The 21,678-nt window shown below is 37.6% G+C and overlaps 2 protein-coding genes and 1 pseudogene across 2 annotated transcripts in view; all 3 read left to right on the forward strand.

Moving 5' to 3' along the window:
• LOC114686838 (vomeronasal type-1 receptor 90-like) overlaps positions 1–3,812 on the forward strand; it is a 44,754-nt gene extending 40,942 nt beyond the window's left edge. Inside the window, exon 2 of the mRNA XM_037204306.1 lies at positions 3,677–3,812. Coding sequence (XP_037060201.1) covers positions 3,677–3,812 — 136 coding nt within the window. The remainder of the gene's footprint in view (positions 1–3,676) is intronic.
• Positions 3,813–7,042: 3,230 nt separating this feature from the next.
• Positions 7,043–17,087, forward strand: LOC114710944 (annotated as a pseudogene).
• A 3,294-nt stretch (positions 17,088–20,381) lies between these two features.
• LOC114710931 (vomeronasal type-1 receptor 90-like) lies at positions 20,382–21,334 on the forward strand. The gene is given in 2 exon segments (XM_028895249.1): positions 20,382–21,243; positions 21,246–21,334. Coding segments are annotated over 2 exon segments (951 nt in total).
• Positions 21,335–21,678: the final 344 nt, after the last annotated feature.

A 21,678-nucleotide genomic window follows, 5' to 3' on the forward strand; every position in this document is an offset into this window, starting at 1 on the left:
ATGTGCCTTGTATCTCTGATCTCTTCAAGACTTTTATCATGAAGTGGTGTTGGATTTTGTCAAAGGCTTTTACAACATCCATCAAGATTCATGTGCTTTTTTTCTTTCAGTTTGCTTATATGGTGATTTACACTGACAGATTTTCATATATTGAATAATCTCTGCGTCTGTGGAGTGAAGGCTACTTGATCATGGTGGATGATCTTTTTGATGTTGTTCTTGAATTCAGTTGGCAAGTATTTTATTGAGTATTTTTACATCAATGCTCTTGAATGAAATTGGTCTGCAATTCTCTTTCTTTGTTGTGTCGTTGTGTTGTTTGGGTATCAGGGTGACTGTGGCCTTATAGAAAGAATTTGGCAATGTTCCTTCTGTTTCTATTTTGTGGGATAATTTGAAGAGTATTGGTATTATCTCTTCTTTGAGAGTCTGCTAGAATACTGTGTTAAAACATGTGTCCCTGGGCTTTTATTGGTTGGGAGATTTCTGGTGACTGCTTCTACTTTTTGGGGCACTATAGGTCATTTAAATTGTTTATATGATGCTGATTTAACTTTGGTAAGTAGTATGTGCCAAGATATCTGTCCATTTCTTTCAGATTTTTCAGTTTTGTGGAGTACAGGTTTTTGAAGAATGTCCTAATGATTCTCTTTATTTCCATGGAGTCTGTTATGTCCCTCTTTTTATTTTTTATTTTGTTGATTTGAATATTCTCTGTCTCTCTCTCTCTGCCTTTTAGTTAGTTTGGATAAGAGTTTATCTATTTTGTTGATTTTCTCAAAGAACCAACTCTTTGTTTCCTTGATTCTTTGTATTATTCTCTTTGTTTCTACTTTATTGATTTCAGCCCCAATTTGTTTATTTCCTGCCTTCTACTCCTCTTAGGTGTGTCTACTTTTTGTTCTAGAGGTTTTAGGTGTGCTGTGAAGTCACTAGTATGAGCATTCTCAAAATTCTTCATGAGACACTTAGTGCTATGAACTTTGCTTTTAGCACTGCTTTCATTGTGTCCCATGAGTTTGGGTTTGTTGTGCATTCATTGTCATTGAATTCTAGGAAGTCTGTAACTTCTTTATTTCTTCCTTGACCCAGTGGTAACTCAGTAGAGAGTTGTTTAGTTTCAATGAGTTGCAGACTTCCTTTTGTTTCTGCTGTTTCTGAACTCCGTCTTTAATCCACGGTGGTCTGATAAGATACAGGGGGTTATTTTAATTTTTCAGTATTGGTGAGACATGCTTTGTGGCCAAGTATATGGTTAATTTTGGATAATATTTCATGTGGTACTGAGAGGAAGGTACCTTCTTTCGTGTTTCGGTGAAATGTTCTGTAGATATCTGTTTAGTTGATTTGAATAACAGTATTTGTTAGTTCCATTATTTCTCTGTTTAGTTTCTGTCTGGATGTTTTGCCCATTGGTAAGAGTGTGGTGTGAAAATCTCCCACCATTATTGTGTGTGGTTTTATGTGGGATTTACACTTTAGAAATTTTCTTTTACAATTGTGGTGCCCTTACATTTGGAACATAGATGTTCAGAATTGAGACATCATCTTGATGGATTTTTCCTTTGATGAGTATGAAATGTCCTTCTCAATCTCTTTTGATTAATTTTGGTTTGAAGTCTATTTTGTTAGATAATAGGATGGTTACACCAACTTGCTTCTTAGACCCATTCAATTGCAAAATCTTTTCCAACTCTTTACTCTTAGATAATGTCTGTCTCTAAATTGAGGTGTGTTTCTTGTATGAATCAGAATTATGGATCCTGTTTTTGTATCCAATCTGTTAGCCTGCATCTTCTTATTGGCAAATTGATTCCATTGATATTGAGGGATATTAGTGATCAATGATTGTTAATTCCTGCTATTTTGTTGTTGCTTGTGATAGTGTGTGTGTGTGTGTGTGTGTGTGTGTGTGTGTGTGTGTGTGTGTGCCTCCCTATGTATGTGTGTCTGTGTCTCTCTTTGTATGTGTTTCCCTTCTTTGGGTTTCACTAGTGTGAGGTTATCTATTATTTGTGTTTTTGTAGATGCTATAAACTTCCTGGGTTTGTAATTTTCCTTCTAGTACTGTCTGTAGGGCTGAGTTTGTGGATAGATATTGTTTAAATCTGACTTTGTGATTCTAATGGGCCTGGCTTATTTTGTTACTTGGACTTTTTTCCTTGTTATTTTTAATGTTCTGTTTTTGTTCTGTATGTTTAACATTTTGATTATTATGTGATAAGGGAAACTGTTTTTTTTTTTTTTTTAGCAAATTTTAGCAAAAGTGATGCTAATTTCCAGATGAGACCATGAAGCCACTCTCAACTAAGTATGGAGGCTATCAGGAATGATTTGGAAGCAGGAAGGATACCTTGGGGAAGAAAAAAGGGTTTTCTACTTCTTTTAAATGGACATTATTAATTTTCCTTTTGTTTTGTCCACAAGGACTGGGATCAGCTAATCCACACAGACAGATATGGCCTGTGGAGAGTAGCTCACACATGGGAAACCCAGAGCTCAGCTGTTCCCACTCCACTGTTTTCCTGGAATTAGGAAGTTCACTTTCCCATTTGATGGTACAACTTTCTAACAACCTCAAGGTCAGAAGTGCCCTCTACAGAGGACATAATTATGGGTCTAGAGAGAGATAAGCTGATGACATTCCTTCCTTATAACTGCTTCTTAGGTCTCATTCTACACTGATGTTTATCAGAGGTCTGTCCAGGTGAGTGTTTGCTTTTCTATTCATTAATAGTGAGAGCTGTATATGGAGAACAAAGCAGGATTTTCTGTAATAAAATGAGTAGAGAGTTCTCTGCTTAGAACTTTACTTTTGAGCCCTGCTTTTGCAGAAGCACACACCACAGATGCTTGTAGACATAAAATATCAGTGTAATGATTTGTAAAGGACATAGATTTAACTCACTATGACCACTGAATATTATCTATGTGACAGTAGGTGGGGCTCTTGGAAAGAAGACAGGGCCTAACAGGTGTGTGGATAGAGACAGGAAAGGCTAATGGGGTGAAAGACGACTGATGGATATTATGTATTGAGTGAAAATGTCAAGAAATCATTTTTTACAATGAACATACACTACTACATATGTTAAAAAGTTGCCCCAAATGGAATATTTTAACCAGCCCATCTGATTATAGGTTCTCCTGAGTGTGTACTCTAATAATTATAGAAATATGATAGTGATATAATATTTAGTAAGCTTTTCATTAGCAACGAGAAACTAATTTCAATTTTCAAATAGTACAAAATTATTTAAAGTCAAAATCCCTAGTGGTTATAAAATACAGTTGCTCATTAAATATGCATTTATAAAAAATGCCAAGTACATTTAATTTAGCTGCTGAGTGCCATGAGTCCATTTTTACTTTGTTGGGATCTCATTTACTAATGCATACATGAGACTCAAATGGAGAATGAAGGCAGGTGTGGTGGCACACACCTGTGATCCCAGCACTTTGGAGGCTAAGGTAGGAGCATTGTGAGTTTGATGGAGTCAGTCTGAACTGCAGGTTTAGATCCTCTCTCTCTGTCTCTCTGTCTCTGTCTCTGTCTCTGTCTCTGTCTCTCTCTCTCTCTCTCTCTCTCTGTCTCTCTCTCTCTCTCTCTCACGCACTCTTACAGTGAACATTTCCGAATCTTTCCCAGACTTACACCGTGTGACGTGTGATCCAGCTGTGGTGTGACTGCTTCCCCACAGTCTGCAGTGGTGTTCTGCTGCTGCCGCTTCATCTCAGGGAAACTGGCTCATAACTGTGAGAATGTAATGTTCCAGTCAGTGTCTGTGGACTTCCAGTTTCACCTGTGCTAAACTAACTTCAAAGGAATAAGTTATACACTAAAATTATTTAAGAGTATCAGGCCATAAGTAATCACTATTTATTCCTGCTGGCATTATGTATTTCATAAAGATTTCATGGACCTAATTTGAGTGGCTTAGGTCTGCACCTTCTTAGATTCCTGAAGACGTATTAATGTTGCTGACAGTGGACCGTGCACCAGCCAACACCATGTATCTTGTCACTTGAAAGTCACACAATCACTCTGTGTTCTCTCTGAGCGGTCCTGCTGCCTTTTGGTCATTACTCACCTACTATGGTAAAAGTGAAAATGAAAATGATACTCTTTATCTAATATATTTGTATGTCCATTATCTTATTATCTCCACCAAGAAGAATACAAGATCACCATACGTTCATAAAACAAGACTGTTCTAAAATCCAATACTGTGATAATGAAGGGGTAAAGTGATTTTTCTCAGAAGAATGTAGCGCTATGCATGAAGCAGCTCTTGGTTTCCATTGTTGCACATCTTTCCAGACAGCTTCCTGAAGACTGCTTTGTCTTTAGGTCTTAGTCAATTTCATCGTGATAGCTTCCCCATATTATGAACGTTTATGGTTACACTTTGGGTTTTAGTACTTTAAACTAAATACTGTAACTTAAATTGATATGAAATGCCCCGGGACTGCAATTTATTTTTTCAAATAAAATAAATAACTTTTCTCAGTTCATAAATTTGTAAACAACTCAGTTTGTAGCCATGGTAGCTATGGCTCTTCTAGGTAAATCTAAGCCAGGGTGAACGCCAGAGAATGATGCCACATGATGAATTAGAAGATACATCATTTTCTGTAAGTCATAAATATTTACAAATCAATGCATATGAACTATACAGATTGTAGAATGTATCTCTGGGCTAAGGAAAAATTTTAGATGACTACTTTTAACTTTATATTATCAGCTTTTCATATTACATAAAATGTATATACATATGATATATTGATAACTGTAGAGGTATAATTAATGAAAATTATTCTACATATATATTTTGTTCATTTGCAATTTTAAAATTGGAATTGGACTACCATTCATTCAGTTTGAAGACCAAGGCTTGAATTGTGTGTCATCCTGGAGCTTTTATTTATTTATTTATTTATTTATTTATTTATTTATTTATTTATTTTACATATATGAGTGTTTGGCCTGCATTAATGTCTGTATGCCACTTGCATGTCCGGGTCAGAGAGGACAATGGCTCCCTCAGAACTAAAGTTACAGATGGTCATGAGCCACCATGTCCTTGCTGGGAATCTATCCCAGGTCCTTTACAAGAATAAATTGTGCTCTGAATCACTGGACCATCTCTCCAGATTGTATCCTGGAGCTTTTGAAAACACAGAGCATCACAGTCCAGCTACTGTAAATGTATGTTGATGGGAGAATCAGTTGTTTGGCTCTGGCAATTGAGATGAGTCTATACCTTTACTAGACCAAGCTTTTTTTGTTTGTTTGTTTTGTTTTTTTGAGACAGAGTTTCTCCGTGTAGCATTGGTGCCTTTCCTGAAACTCACTTTGTAGCCCAGGCTGGCCTGAAACTCACAAAGATCCACCTGCCTCTGCCTCTTGAGTGTTAGAATTAAAGGTGAGTGCCACCACCGCCCGGCTAGATCAAGCTTTTTAAGAGCAAAAATTATGTAAATATAAAATGTGTGATTTATGGTGTCATATTCATGGGAATGTTATAGGGTGGTCTTACTCACTAACTTCTGCATTATTTCTACACATACAGGCATGCATTAATTTGTGTATGTGGAATATAGTAGTGAACTTGACAATACAATTGGGCACTCTTTTTCTCACAAGAATCTGAGGCAGTGTAGCAGGTTTTTATTTCTTTATCACGAAGCTAATTTTAAAGTACTGAATTATAGTAATTTGACAAAATAATGACACTGGTAACCAGGACAAATAACTAACATAGGCACCAAATGTAAGACTGTTGAGTGGAACTGCAAACACTGTTTGGTGCTGATGACCTCTGATAACACTGGGGTGTTGGTTTCCATGGCATGGGGATAAATCTCTTTTAAAACAGAAATTCCAAAACCGGATCACTATATGGTCATTTTCAGCAAGTTCATTTTTTTTTTTTGCAGTGTTTTGAAGTAGTGTTTGTCTTAGTGTCACATGTTCTTTTTTCTTGGAGGCTCCTAGCTCTACATCTTCAGTTGTGAGTATGTAGCCTGCAGTAACTACAGACACCAGAGCAAAAGGGGACCATGGCCAGGATGGGGTGGGGCACAGAGCATTAGACAGGAGAAGGGCAGGGTACAAGTGATCTCATCAGGGAAACGGGAAAGGGTGGGCTCCTTAACAGAGAAGAGGAAGTAAATATAGAAGAAGGTGGGAGGAAAGTACAGCTGAGTAGCAGGACACAGGTGATCTAATCAGGAAAATGAGAAAATGGGGGGTGCTTAGTTAAAGAGGAGACATCAATGTAGAAGAAGGAGGAATCCAACAATATGGATGGCTGAAAAAGTTATAAGGCAAAAAGAGAAAAAATCATAAGGAATCATACTATTAATGATTTACTCACCCCCTCCAAAAGGAAAGAAAAAACAGTCTTTGTCTTGGTAGCTTGAGTTAGTCTTTAAACCTGAAGTGGAGTGTTTGAAAAGGTAATGGGGCATTTTGATGATTAAAATAGTCGGATTATTATGAGTTAATCCTGTAATTCTATTAGAATTGAGTCAAATTATAAATTGCACTATCCATGAAAATAGAGCATATTAAAATTATGCAACATGAAACTGGCTTACCTCACTCTTTTGAATTTCTTTTGTGAATATTTTCCAGGTCAACATAAGTTTTATTTGGTTGTAAAAATGTGATTAATATTCTGTGTTCATCACTACTGTCTTAGGTGTTAGCTATAAAACGAGGCAATTTATTCAATAGGACTGGATTTCTAAGGCATGACACCTAGGTGTAATGCAGTCACATACAGTGTATATTCTGTATAGGAGGATGTGACTGTAAATTCCTTTATTTTCTCTAGTATGCTATATACACAAGTAGATACATGGAGAAATATATAGAAGTATATGTTATCCATTCTGGAACATCAAATGATAAAGAGACAGTGATGATGTTGATGTACTGACCATTGAATCATACGTTTGATGTACTCTCTCTTATTTTTCTAGGTATATGAATTATGTTTCCACTATGATGTTAAGATGAATACACTTTCCACTTATGTCCTTATTAAAGAATATCCTTAATTTTCAAACTGTACTTGGAGTCCTAGCCAATATGTTTCTCCTTTTTTTCTACACTGTCATAATCCTAGTTCATAGATTTAAGCCCATGGACCTGATGTCCTGTCAACTGACCCTCATCCACATAGTGATGGTCCTCACTGGAGGGGCCCTTTGGCTTGCAGACGTATTTGAGTCACTCAACCTTGATAATGACTTCAAATGTAAGGCAACTTTTTACATAAGCAGGGTGATGAGAGGCCTCTCCATCTGCATCACCTGCCTCCTGAGTGTGTTCCAGGCTGTCACTATCAGTCCCAACACATCATTGTTGGCAAAATTTAAACATAAACTAAAGACATACACAACCAATGCTTTCTTCTATATTTGGTCTCTCAATTTGTCATTCAGTAGTAGCTGTATCTTTTATGTTGGTGGTTTTACCAATGTGAGTGTGAGCAACCAAATGAAGGTCACCAAATATTGCTCACTCTTCCCCATGAACTACATCACCAGGGCACTGGTTTTAACAGTGACAGTCTCCAGAGATGTCTTTCTTGTAGGAGTTATGTTGACCACAAGTGCATACACGGTGACTATCTTGTTCAGACATCAGAGGCAATGCAAGCATCTTCATAGCATCAGCCACCTGAGAGCATCCCCCGAGAAGAGGGCCACCCAGACCATCTTGCTGTTGGTGGTTTTCTTTGTGATCATGTACTGGGTGGACTTCATCATCTCATCCACCTCAGTCCTGTTATGGAAGTACAACCCAGTCATCCTGACTGTTCAGAAGTTTGTGATGAATGCTTATCCAACAATTACTCCTTTGGTACAAATCAGTTCTGATAACAGAATAATCAATATGCTGAAAAACTTGTGGTCAATGTGCCACCAAATTTCTTAAAAAGGGCAATTTTTCTCTTCTTTCAAAAATGTATTTGGTTAAGTGCATGTTTTGCCATCATGTGTTATGGGATGTTCTGTATGTTAAATGTGTTAATAAATAAGACACTGATTAGCAAGTAGCCAGGCAGGAAGTACAGGTGGGATAAGGAGAGAGGAGAATTCTGGGAACAGGAAGGAAGGCTGAGTCAGAGGAGATGCTGCCAGCCCCTGCCATGAGTATCAACATGTAAGGTACTGGAAAGCCACAAGCCATGTGGCAATTTATAGATTAATATAAATGGGTTAATTTAAGATATGAGAACAGTTAGCAAGAAGCCTGCCATGGCCATACAGTTTATAAGTAATATAAGTCTCTGTGTGTTTACTTGGTTGGGTCTGAACAGCTGCGGGACAGGCGGGTGAGAGAGATTTGTCCTGACCATGGGCCAGACAGGACCAGAAAAACTCCAACTACAAATGGTGCCCAACGGGTTGACAAGAGTTTCCACCTAAAACCTGAGAAGAAGGATTCTAAAACAGAGCTGAAAACAGCTTCCTAGCTGTCTCTCTCCCATTAGTGGCAGCCTGCAGGTTTGAGCTACTATGGCGGTTCCTGGCATGCGTGCTGGACCTGCAGTATGGTGGGAATGAGGTATCTACAAGCGACACATTATGCTACATGATGGAGTTAATCTTTGCTAGTACAAAACAAACAAACAAACAAACAAACAAATAAATAAATAAATAATAAAGAGGTTTCTGGGCTACACGCTGCTTTGATAGAAGCATAGAACTACTGTTTCTAAGAGTTGATGGCTCCCAGAGCTGGTGGTAAATGTACCACCACCATGTTGGGAAGCTGAGGTGGGTGGAGCCAGCAGCCACAGCACTGTTTCAGTCTTAGAATGCTGTAGTTTAAAACAATAGGTTCACAATAAGACAGATTCAGATGGAATAGTTTACAATGTGTGTAAAATATACATAGGCTTGAAAGAGACAAAAAAGTGATATATACAGTTATGTAAACAAATAGATAGTTTTTAAAAATAAAGTCTTTAAAGAGACAGTGAGGTAGTATAAAAATAAACCACGTAAAATGGATATTACACTGAGAATCTGGATTATGCTGTCTTTGGGATTTTGAACTGCAGAAAAACATTTGATCATAAAAGCTGTTGAGTTAAGCCAATATGTATATTTTAAAGAAACCTTGACTTCAAAATTTGGATCTAAGGATATGTTGCGTTGGAAAGGAGGCCCTGCTTTTGTTTCTACAGAAAGCCAGAGGCTATGGATTTGTTCCAGATTAAGATACATCAGGTTTGACCAGCCAAGACCCCCTGAAAGGTCTCTGATGACACCATGGCCCAGATGATCCAACATCCAGAACAGTTTTAAGGAAACTGGCTCAGACGATACAGCCTCACAGACTACTCCATAATCCTAAGATCCTAAAAGCCATGGAGTCCATGGAATAGTGGATGGGTTGGGGGAAGGGTGGGGAGCAGGAGGAGGGAGGAGAGGGGGATCTGTGGTTGGTATGTAAATTGAATGGAAAATCTCTTAATAAAAAAAGGAAGGAAAAGAAAAAAAAGAAAATAAAAAAATAAAGAAAAGTGAAGTTGAGTGAACAACTTCATGGACTCCATGGCTTTTCCTCAATCATGAGCTGCTGAAGACTGGTCCTCATAGTAGCAGCAGAATACTAATGGGGATTGGATTGAATCTGTAGATTACTTTTGGTAATTTTTACTATGGCCATTTTTACTGTTAATCCTACTGATCCATGAGCATGGGAGATCTTTCCATTTTTGATATCTTCTTCAATTTCTTTCTTCAAGGACTTGAAATTATTGTCATACAGATCTTTCACGTGCTTGGTTAGAATTACTCCAGATGTTTTATATTATTTGAGGCTACGGTGAAGGGTCTTGAATCTCTGATTTCTTTGTTAGACACTTTGTCTTTTGTATATAGGAAAGCTACTGTTTTTTAAAAATTAATCTTGTATCCAGCCTAATCACTAAAGCTGTTTAACAGCTGTGGGAGTTCCCTGGAAGAGATTTTGGAGTTGCTTTTGTGTACTATTATATCATCTGAAAATAATGATACTTTGACGTCTTTTCCAATTTGCATCCCTTTGATCGCCTTCAGCTGTTTTGGTGTCTAGCTAGAACTTCAAGTGCTGAATAGGTATGGAGAGAGTGCACAGACTTGTCTTGTTCTTGATTTTAGTGGAATAGCTTTGAGTTTCTCTCCATTTAATTTAATGTTATCAATTGGCTTGCTGTATATTGATTTTTTTTTTTTTTTTTTTTTTTTTTTTTTTTTTTTTTTTTTTTTGGTTTTCGAGACAGGTTTTTCTCTGTGTAGTTTTGGTGCCTGTCCACGATCTCGCTCTGTACACCAGGCTGGCTTCAAACTCACAGATATGTGCCTGGCTCTGCCTCCTGAGTGCTGGGATTAAAAGTGTGTGTCACCGCTGTCCGGATGTATATTGCTTTTATTATGTTTATATATGTGCCTTGTATCTCTGATCTCTTCAAGACTTTTATCATGAAGTGGTGTTGGATTTTGTCAAAGGCTTTTACAACATCCATCAAGATTCATGTGCTTTTTTTCTTTCAGTTTGCTTATATGGTGATTTACACTGACAGATTTTCATATATTGAATAATCCCTGCATCTGTGGAGTGAAGACTACTTGGTCATGGTGGATGATCTTTCTGATGTTGTTCTTGAATTCAGTTGGCAAGTATTTTATTGAGTATTTTTACATCAATGCTCATGAGTGAAATTGGTCTGCAATTCTCTTTCTTTGTTGTGTCGTTGTGTTGTTTGGGTATCAGGGTGACTGTGGCCTTATAGAAAGAATTTGGCAATGTTCCTTCTGTTTCTATTTTGTGGGATAATTTGAAGAGTATTGGTATTATCTCTTCTTTGAGAGTCTGCTAGAATACTGTGTTAAAACATGTGTCCCTGGGCTTTTATTGGTTGGGAGATTTCTGGTGACTGCTTCTACTTTTGGGGGCACTATAGGTCATTTAAATTGTTTATATGATGCTGATTTAACTTTGGTAAGTAGTATGTGCCAAGATATCTGTCCATTTCTTTCAGATTTTTCAGTTTTGTGGAGTACAGGTTTTTGAAGAATGTCCTAATGATTCTCTTTATTTCCATGGAGTCTGTTATGTCCCTCTTTTTGTTTTTTATTTTGTTGATTTGAATATTCTCTGTCTCTCTCTCTCTGCCTTTTAGTTAGTTTGGATAAGAGTTTATCTATTTTGTTGATTTTCTCAAAGAACCAACTCTTTGTCTCCTTGATTCTTTGCATTATTCTCTTTGTTTCTACTTTATTGATTTCAGCCCCAATTTGTTTATTTCCTGCCTTCTACTCCTCTTAGGTGTGTCTACTTTTTGTTCTAGAGGTTTTGGGTGTGCTGTGAAGTCACTAGTATGAACATTCTCAAAATTCTTCATGAGACACTTAGTGCTATGAACTTTGCTTTTAGCACTGCTTTCATTGTGTCGCATGAGTTTGGGTTTGTTGTGTATTCATTGTCATTGAATTCTAGGAAGTCTGTAACTTCTTTATTTCTTCCTTGACCCAGTGATAACTCAGTAGAGAGTTGTTTAGTTTCAATGAGTTGCAGACTTCCTTTTGTTTCTGCTGTTTCTGAACTCCGTCTTTAATCCACGGTGGTCTGATAAGATACAGGGGGTTATTTTAATTTTTCAGTATTGGTGAGACATGCTTTGTGGCCGAGTATATGGTTAATTTTGGATAATATTTCATGTGGTACTGAGAGGAAGGTACCTTCTTTCGTGTTTCGGTGAAATGTTCTGTAGATATCTGTTTAGTTGATTTGAATAACAGTATTTGTTAGTTCCATTTTTTCTCTGTTTAGTTTCTGTCTGGATGTTTTACCCATTGGTAAGAGTGTGGTGTGAAAATCTCCCACCATTATTGTGTGTGGTTTTATGTGGGATTTACACTTTAGAAATTTTCTTTTACAATTGTGGTGCCCTTACATTTGGAACATAGATGTTCAGAAATGAGACATCATCTTGGTGGATTTTTCCTTTGATGAGTATGTGCTGTGGGATGTTCTGTATGTCCTGTGGGAGCCCTTCTTGGGTTCCTTGTGGCATTACCCAGCAGGTCCGTATAGAGGATGATTAGGACCATGGGCCTGAGTGCAGGTGTTTGCGATGGTCTGCACTTGGCTGTGCTGGGGGATGGTCTGTATGTCAAGTTGTTCTGATTGGTTAATAAATAAAACCTGATCGGCCGTGGCTAGACAGGAAAGATAGGCGGGACTAGCAGAGAGGAGAAATAAAAGGACAGAAAGGCAGAAGGAGACGCTGCAGCCGCCGCCATGACCAGAGACACTGCAGCCGCCGCCATGACCAGCAGCATGTGAAGATGCCGGTATGCCACCAGCCACGTGGCAAGGTATAGATTTATGGAAATGGACTAATTTAAGCTATAAGCACAGTTAGCAAGAAGCCTGCCACGGCCATACAGTTTGAAAGCAATATAAGTCTCTGTGTTTACTTGGTTGGGTCTGAGCGGCTGTGGGACTGGTGAGTGACAGAGATTTGTCCTGACTGTGGGCAAGGCGGGAAAACTCAGGCTACAAATGGCGCCCAATGTGGGGCTAAAGAAAAGAAGGGAAGAAAAAAAAAAAGGGGGGACTAAAGAAAAAGGACAAATGAACAGGGATAAAGGCCGGTGTTATGAAAAAAAAATACTAAAGACAAAGTCCCTTAACCAAGACGCGCTCCAATAAAGTGTGATCTGAGAAGAATCCTCGTGTGGTGGTAAAGAGGATTCAGAACTCAACACACGGAGCGGTGACGTCGGTAAGTTCTCCAGGAATGGTGACGTCGTTAAACGCCCCACAGTTCCTAATTCTCTGTCTCAAATGAGCGGCAGCCGCCGGTTTGAGTTACTGGCGGGTTCCTGGCATGTGTGCTTGACCTGCAGTATGGCGGGAATGAGGCCTCTGCAAGTGGCACATTAAGCTGCGTGGTGGATTTAGCCTTTGCTAGTTACAAAACAAAAAAGGTTTCTGGGCTACACGCTGCTTGGATAAAAGCATAGACTCATGATAGCTCCCAGAGCTGGCGGTAAACGTACCACCGCCATGTTGGGAAGCTGAAGGGGGCGGAGCCAGCAGCCACAGAGCTGTTTCAGGCTTAGAAGGCTACAGTTTAAAGCAATAAGTTTGCAATAAGACAGATTCAGATGGAACAAGACTTTAAATGCTTTACAATGTGTGTAAAAATGTACATAGGTTTGGAAGAGAGAGGAAAAGGAACATAGACAGTTATATAAAGAAATAGAAAGTTTAAAAAAATAAAGTCTTTAAAGAGAAAGTAAAAGTAATATAAAAAATAAGCCATGTAAAGATGGATATCACACAGAGAGTTTGGATTATATTGTCTTTGGGATTTTTAACTGCAGAAAAACATTTGATCGTAAAAGATGTTGAGTTAAACCAATATGTATATATTAAAGATATCTTGACTTTAAAATTTGGATACAAGGATGTGTTGTTTTGGAAAAGAGGCTCTGCTTTTGTCTCTACAGAAAGCCAGAGGCTATGGATTTTTTCCAGATTAAGACACATCAGGTTTGACCAGCCAAGACCCCCTGAAGGTCTCTGATGACACCATGGCCCAGATGATTCAACATCCAGAATTATTTCAAGGCAACTGTCTCAGACGATACAGCCTCACGGACTACTCCATGATCCTTAAATATTCTTTGCGTCCCCATAAGATACTGCGCCCCCCTCCAGCAGGAAGTAGTTAAGAGAAGCTACGCCCAAATTCCCAAATATACCAAGCTGGCTTTGGAGATGTGTAAAAGTTAAAACCTTCCTTTTTAAAAAAAAGAAAAGGGGAAGTGCTGTGGGATGATTTGTATGTCCTGTGGGAGCCCTTCTTGGGTTCCTTGTGGCATTACCCAGCAGGTCCGTATAGAGGATGATTAGGACCATGGGCCTGAGTGCAGGTGTTTGAGATGGTCTGCACTTGGCTGTGCTGGGGGATGGTCTGTATGTCAAGTTGTTCTGATTGGTTAATAAATAAAACCTGATCGGCCGTGGCTAGGCAGGAAAGATAGGCGGGACTAGCAGAGAGGAGAAATGAAAGGACAGAAAGGCAGAAGGAGACGCTGCAGCCGCCGCCGCCATGACCAGCAGCATGTGAAGATGCCGGTATGCCACCAGCCACGTGGCGAGGTATAGATTTATGGAAATGGACTAATTTAAGCTATAAGCACAGTTAGCAAGAAGCCTGCCACGGCCATACAGTTTGAAAGCAATATAAGTCTCTGTGTTTACTTGGTTGGGTCTGAGCGGCTGTGGGACTGGCGGGTGACAAAGATTTGTCCTGACTGTGGGCAAGGCGGGAAAACTCAGGCTACAAGTATGAAATGTCCTTCTCAATCTCTTTTGATTAATTTTGGTTTAAAGTCTATTTTGTTAGATAATAGGATGGTTACACCAACTTGCTTCTTAGACCCATTCAATTGCAAAATCTTTTCCAACTCTTTACTCTTAGATAATGTCTGTCTCTAAATTGAGATGTGTTTCTTGTATGAATCAGAATTATGGATCCTGTTTTTGTATCCAATCTGTTAGCCTGCATCTTCTTATTGGCAAATTGATTCCATTGATATTGAGGGATATTAGTGATCCCATGATTGTTAATTCCTGCTATTTTGTTGTTGCTTGTGATAGTGTGTGTATGTGTGTGTGTGTGTGTGTGTGCCTCCCTATGTGTGTGTGTGTCTGTGTCTCTTTTTGTGTGTGTTTCCCTTGTTTGGGTTTCATTGGTGTGAGGTTATCTATTATTTGTGTTTTTGTGGATGCTATAAACTTCCTGGGTTTGTAATTTTCCTTCTAGTACTGTCTGTAGGGCTGAGTTTGTGGATAGATATTGTTTAAATCTGACTTTGTGATTCTAATGGGCCTGGCTTATTTTGTTACTTGGACTTTTTTCCTTGTTATTTTTAATGTTCTGTTTTTGTTCTGTATGTTTAACATTTTGATTATTATGTGATAAGGGAAACTGTTTTTTTTTTAGCAAATTTTAGCAAAAGTGATGCTAATTTCCAGATGAGACTATGAAGCCACTTTCAACTAAGTATGGAGGCTATCAGGAATGATTTGGAAGCAGGAAGGATACCTTGGGGAAGAAAAAAGGGTTTTCTACTTCTTTTAAATGGATATTATTAATTTTCCTTTTGTTTTGTCCACAAGGACTGGGATCAGCTAATCCACACAGACAGATATGGCCTGTGGAGAGTAGCTCACACATGGGAAACCCAGAGCTCAGCTGTTCCCACTTCACTGTTTTCCTGGAATTAGGAAGTTTCCCATTTGATGGTACAACTTTCTAACAACCTCAAGGTCAGAAGTGCCCTCTACAGAGGACATGATAATTATGGGTCTAGAGAGAGATAAGCTGATGACATTCCTTCCTTATAACTGCTTCTTAGGTCTCATTCTACACTGATGTTTATCAGAGGTCTGTCCAGGTGAGTGTTTGCTTTTCTATTCATTAATAGTGAGAGCTGTATATGGAGAACAAAGCAGGATTTTCTGTAATAAAATGAGTAGAGAGTTCTCTGCTTAGAACTTTACTTTTGAGCCCTGCTTTTGCAGAAGCACACACCACAGATGCTTGTAGACATAAAATATCAGTGTAATGATTTGTAAAGGACATAGATTTAACTCACTATGACCACTGAATATTATCTATGTGACAGTAGGTGGGGCTCTTGGAAAGAAGACAGGGCCTAACAGATGTGCGGATAGAGACAGGAAAGGCTAATGGGGTGAAAGACGACTGATGGATATTATGTATTGAATGAAAATGTCAAGCAATCATTTTTTTACAATGAACATACACTACTACATATGTAAAAAGTAGCCCCAAATGGAATATTTTAAGTGCATATCAACTACATATTATCCTGAGTGCATACACTAAAAATTCTAAAAACGTCCTTCCGTCCAGCTAATGCCAACTGTGTTAGTCTTACACTCCTGTCATAAAATACCTAAAATAACTTAGAGGGTACAAAGCAGAGAACCCACATTTATTTGCTTGCTGGACTACATTCATAATACCGAATTACATTGAAAGGACATTTTGTTTTTGTCATTTCATTCCTTTTCTCAAGTTAACTGACTATACATTTGTTTATATGAAATTTCAGCCAGAATTACACATCAAATACTAACTTAGAGTTTATCAGTAACTTTATGTTATGTTAAGTTTGCATATACTTAGGAATTCTGAGAAAAGTTTCTACTTATGTTCTTAACAATGTATAAATAAGTTTTAAAAAGTTTTACATATATTGTTTATTCTTTTGCAGTGATTTCTAATAAAGTATACATTTTCTGGGTATTTAAAAAATATCTGTATATCTTAATTCACTTATTTGTTAAACCTTTGTAAAGTTATCCTTACAAATGTGAACTGGAATATTTTCAGTTGGCTATTCAATGTTTTAAGTAAAATAACTTAAGTTTTAATCTTTCAAGTTTGTAAACTGAATTTTGTAACATTGATATTCATATAATATTGAGTAAGCTTTTCATTAGCAATGAAAAACTATTTTCAATTCTCCAATAGTATAAAATTATTTAAAGTCAAAATCCCTAGTGGTTATAAAATACAGTTGCTCATTAAATATGCATTTATAAAAAATGCCAAGTCAATTTAAGTTTAGCTGCCGAGTGCTATAAGTCCATTTTTTCTTTGTTGGGATCTCATTTACAAATGCATACAGGAGACTCAAATGGAAAATGGAAGCAGGTGTGGTGGCACACACCTGTGATCCCAGCACTTTGGAGGCTAAGATAGGAGCATTGTGAGTTTGAATGGAAGTCAGTCTGAACTACAGGTTTAGATCCCCCCCCTCTCTCATACACACACTTACAGTGAACATTTTCACATCTTTCCCAGACTTACACTGTGTTACGTGTGATCCAGCTGTGGTGTGACTGCTTCCTCACAGGCTCTGCAGTGACGTTCTGCTGCTGCTGCTTCATCTCAGGGAAACTGGCTCATAACTGTGAGAATGTAATGTTCCAGTCAGTGTCTGTGGGTTTCCAGTTTCACCTGTGCTAAACTAATTTCCAAAGAATAAGTTGTGCATTAAAGTTATTTAAGAGTATCAGGTAAGAGCCAAGAATTAATATTTCATTAAAAAGTAATGACTACTCATTCCTGCTGGAATTATGTATTTCATAAAGATTTCATGGACCTAATTTGAGTGCCTAAGGTCTTCACCTTCCTGAGATTCCTGAAGACGTATTAATGTTGCTGACAGTGGACCGTGCACCAGCCAACACCATGTATCTTGTCACCTGAAAGTCACACAATCACTCTGTGTTCTCTCTGAGCGGTCCTGCTGCCTTTTGGTCATTACTCACTAACTATGGGAAATTGAAAATGAAAATGGTACTCTTTATCTAATATATTTGTATTCTCATTATCTTATTATCTCCACAAGAAGAATACAAAGATCACTATACATTTATAAAATAAGACTCTTCCAAACCAAATATTCTGATAATGAAAGGGTAAAGTGATTTTTCTCAGAAGAATGTTGAGCTATGTATGCACTAAACAGCTCTTGGTTTCTATTGTTGCACATGTCTTCAAACAGCTTCCTGAAGGCTGCTTGGACTTTAGGTCTGGGTCAATTTCATAGCGATGGCTTCTCCATATTATGAATGTTTATGGATACACTTTGGGTTTCATTACTTAAAACTAAATATTAAAAGCTTAAGCCAGCATGAAAACCCCCAGAGTTGCAATTTATATCTTCAAATAAAACAAATAAATTTTCTCAGTTCATGAACATGTTAACAACTCAGATTGTAGCTATGGTAGCTATGGTCTTTTCTGGTGAAGTCTCAGCCAGTGTGAGCTACAGAGAATGAGGCCATAGGAGATACATGATTTTCTGTAAGTCATAAATATTTACAAATCAAAGCATATGAAATATACCCATTGTAGAAAATATCTCTGGGCTAAGGAAAAAATTTAGATTACTTCTTTTTACTTTGTATTATCATCTTTTCACATAACATATAATATATGTGCTACATTGATAAATTGTAGTTTTAAAATTAATGAAAGTTATTCTACATATATGGTTTGTCCATTTGCAATTTTAAAATGGAAATTGGACTAACATTCATTCAGTTTGAAGACCAAGGCTTGAATTGCGTGTCATCCTGGAACTTCCATTTATTTATATTTATTTATTTAATATTTATAATTTAAGATTTATTTATTTTATTTTACATATATGAGTGTTTTGCCTGCATATATATCTGTGTGACTCTTGCATGTTTGGGTCACAAAGGACAATGGATTCCCAAGAACTAGAGTTACAGATGGTTATGAGCCACCATGTCCTTGATGGGAATCTAGCCCAGGTCTTTTGCAAGAGAAAAACAAATTCTGAACCACTGAGTCATCTCTCCATCTTGTATCTCGGACCTTTTAAAAACACAGAACATCACAGTGCAGCTACCGTAAATGTATGTTGGTGGGAGAATCAGATGTTTTTCTCTGGCAATTGGGATGAGTCTATACCTTTACTAGATCAAGCTTTTCAAGAGCAAAAATCATGTAAATATAAAATGTGTGATTTATGGTGTCATATTAATGGAAATGTTATAGGGTGGTCTTATTCACTAACTTCTGCATTATTTCTATACATATAGGCATGCATTAATTTGTATATTTGGGATATGGTAGAGAGCTTGACAATGCAATTGGGCACTCTTTTTCTCACAAGAATCTGAGTCAGTGTAGCAGTTTTCTATTTCTTTATCATGAAACTAATTTTAAAGTACTAATTATAGTAATTTGACAAAATAATGACACTGGTAACCAGGCCAAATAACTAACATAGGCACCAAAGGTGAGACTGTGGAGTGGAACTGCAAACACTGTCTGGTGCTGATGACCTCTGATAACACTGGGGCCTTGGTTTCGACTGCATGGGAAGGAATTTCTTTTAAAACAAATTCAAAAACAGGTCATTTCTGCAAGTTCAAGTGTGTTGCAGTGTGTTGAAAATAGTGTTTGTCTTAGTGTTGCATGTTCTCTCTTGTTGGAGGCTCCTAGCTCCACATCTTCAGTTGTGAGTATGTAGCCTGCAGTAACTACAGATATCAGGGCAAAAGGGGACCACGGCCAGGATGGGGGTGGGGCACGGAGCATTAGAGAGGAGAAGGGCAGGGTACAAGTGATGTCATCAGGGAAACGGGAAAGGGTGGGCTCCTTTGCAGGGAGGAGGGAAGTAAATATAGAAGAAGGTGGAAGGTACAGCTGAGTAGCAGGACACAAGTGATCTGACGGGGAAAATGAGAAAATGGGGGGTTCTTAGTTAAAGGGGGGACATCAATATAGAAGAAGGAGGTAAGCAGGTAAAATAACATTATGGATGGCTGAAAGAGTTATAAGGCAAAAAGAGAAAATAATCACAAGGATTCATACTATTAATGATTTACTCACTCCCTCAAAAAGCAAAGAAAAAACAGGGTAAGTCTTAGTAGCTAGAATTAGTTCTTTAATCCTGAAGTGGAGTGTTCCAAAAGGTGATAGAATGGGAGCTAAACTGTGAGACAGTTCAAATCATTTATAACTGTAATTAATGGTTACCCAATTAATAGGGTGTGGAAATAATGAGTCTCCAAGAGCAATAATGGTCTCCAAGTATATCTATGTCTTTAATTCTGGATTCTGGGGAATCATAGAATAAGGGACATAAAAAAGGGAAAATATTAACTAAGACAGACATTTTGCTGATTAAAATAGTGGGATTATTATAAATTTTCACTGTGATTTCATTTGAATTATCAGTCAAAACACAAATAGTTGCAAAATATAGCATATTAAAGTTATGCAACGCGAGACTGACTTACTCACTCTTCTGGATTTCTTTTGTGAATATTTTCCAGGTCATAATAAGTTTTATTTGATTGTAAAAATGGGATTATTATTCTGTGTTCATCACTACTATTTTAGATAGATGTTAACTATAAAATGAGGCAATGTAAATCAATAGGATTGGATTTATAAGGTATGACACCTAGGTGCAATACAGGCACACAAAATGCGCCTTCTGTGTAGAATGCAACTATGATTGCTTTTATTATCTCTAGTATGATATATATATATATATATATATATATATATGGAAGTATATAAGAATATAGGCTGTGATATCCAGTCTGAAGTATCAAAAGTTAAAGCGACAGGTTAATCAAGAATTAGTTAATCAAGAATGATGATATAAGTGTACTGATCTTTGATTCACAAGTTTGATGTACTCTCTATTATTTTTCTAGGCATATGAAATATGTTTCTACTATGATATTAAAATGAATACACTTTCCACTTATGTCCTTATTAAAGAGTATCCTTAATTTCCAATCTGTACTTGGAGTCCTAGCCAATATGTGTCTCCTTTTTTTCTACACTTTCATAATCCTAGTTCATAGTCATAAGCCCACGGACCTGATCTCCTGTCAACTGACCTTCATCCACATAGTGACGGTCCTCACTGGAGGGGATATTTGGCTTACAGATGTATTTGAGTCACTGAACTTTGAGAATGACTTCAAATGTAAGGCAACTTTTTACATAAACAGAGTGATGAGAGGCCTCTCCATCTGCATCACCTGCCTCCTGAGTGTGTTCCAGGCTGTCACTATCAGTCCCAGTACCTCATTGTTGGCAAAATTTAAACATAAACTAAAAAAATACATGATTCATGCTTTCTTATTTATTTGGTCTTTCAACTTGTCATTCGGTAGCAACCAGATTTTCTATGTTGGTGCTTTTACCAACATGAGTGAGAGCAACCAGATGAAGGTCACCAAATATTGCTCACTCTTCCCCATGAACTACATCACCAGGGCACTGATTTTAACAGTGACAGTCTTCAGAGATGTCTTTCTTGTAGGAATTATGTTGACCACAAGTGCATACATGGTGATCATCTTGTTCAGACATCAGAGGCAATGCAAGCATCTTCATAGCATCAGCCACCCGAGAGCATCCCCCGAGAAGAGGGCCACCCAGACCATCTTGCTTCTGGTGGTTTTCTTTGTGGTCATGTACTGGGTGGACTTCATCATCTCATCCACCTCAGTCCTGTTATGGAAGTACAACCCAGTCATCCTGACTGTTCAGAAGTTTGTGATGAATGCTTATCCAACAATTACTCCTTTGGTACAAATCAGTTCTGATAACAGAATAATCAATATGATGAAAAACTTGCAGTCAATATGGCACCAAATTTCCTAAACAGGACAATTTTTCTCTTTCTTTCAAAAAGTGTATTTAGTTAAGTGCATGAGTGTTTTGTCGTCATGTATGTATGTGTGCACTCCTGGTCCCCACCGAGGTCAGAAGTGGAACTGGAGCTACAGATGGCTGTAAGAAGTCTTGCTGGTCATTTGCGATTGTATTCTTTTAAAAACTGTTTAATATTTCAAGTAGCAAAATAAGATTATTCATGTGCTTCAAACAAAATTTATGGTATAACTTATATACATTCTTTTATGTTTCTGCTGCCAAATAGTACAGAGTCCTTTTGTTCACCGTACAGCATAAGTTGATATTTTGACAGGAATTCCCTTACTATCTCCTATTTATTTTATGTCATAAATTCTTCCTAGATGCTGAGGTTACT

The sequence above is a fragment of the Peromyscus leucopus genome, chromosome 3 (genome assembly GCF_004664715.2).
Source record: "Peromyscus leucopus breed LL Stock chromosome 3, UCI_PerLeu_2.1, whole genome shotgun sequence".
Taxonomy (NCBI): Eukaryota; Metazoa; Chordata; class Mammalia; order Rodentia; family Cricetidae; genus Peromyscus; species Peromyscus leucopus.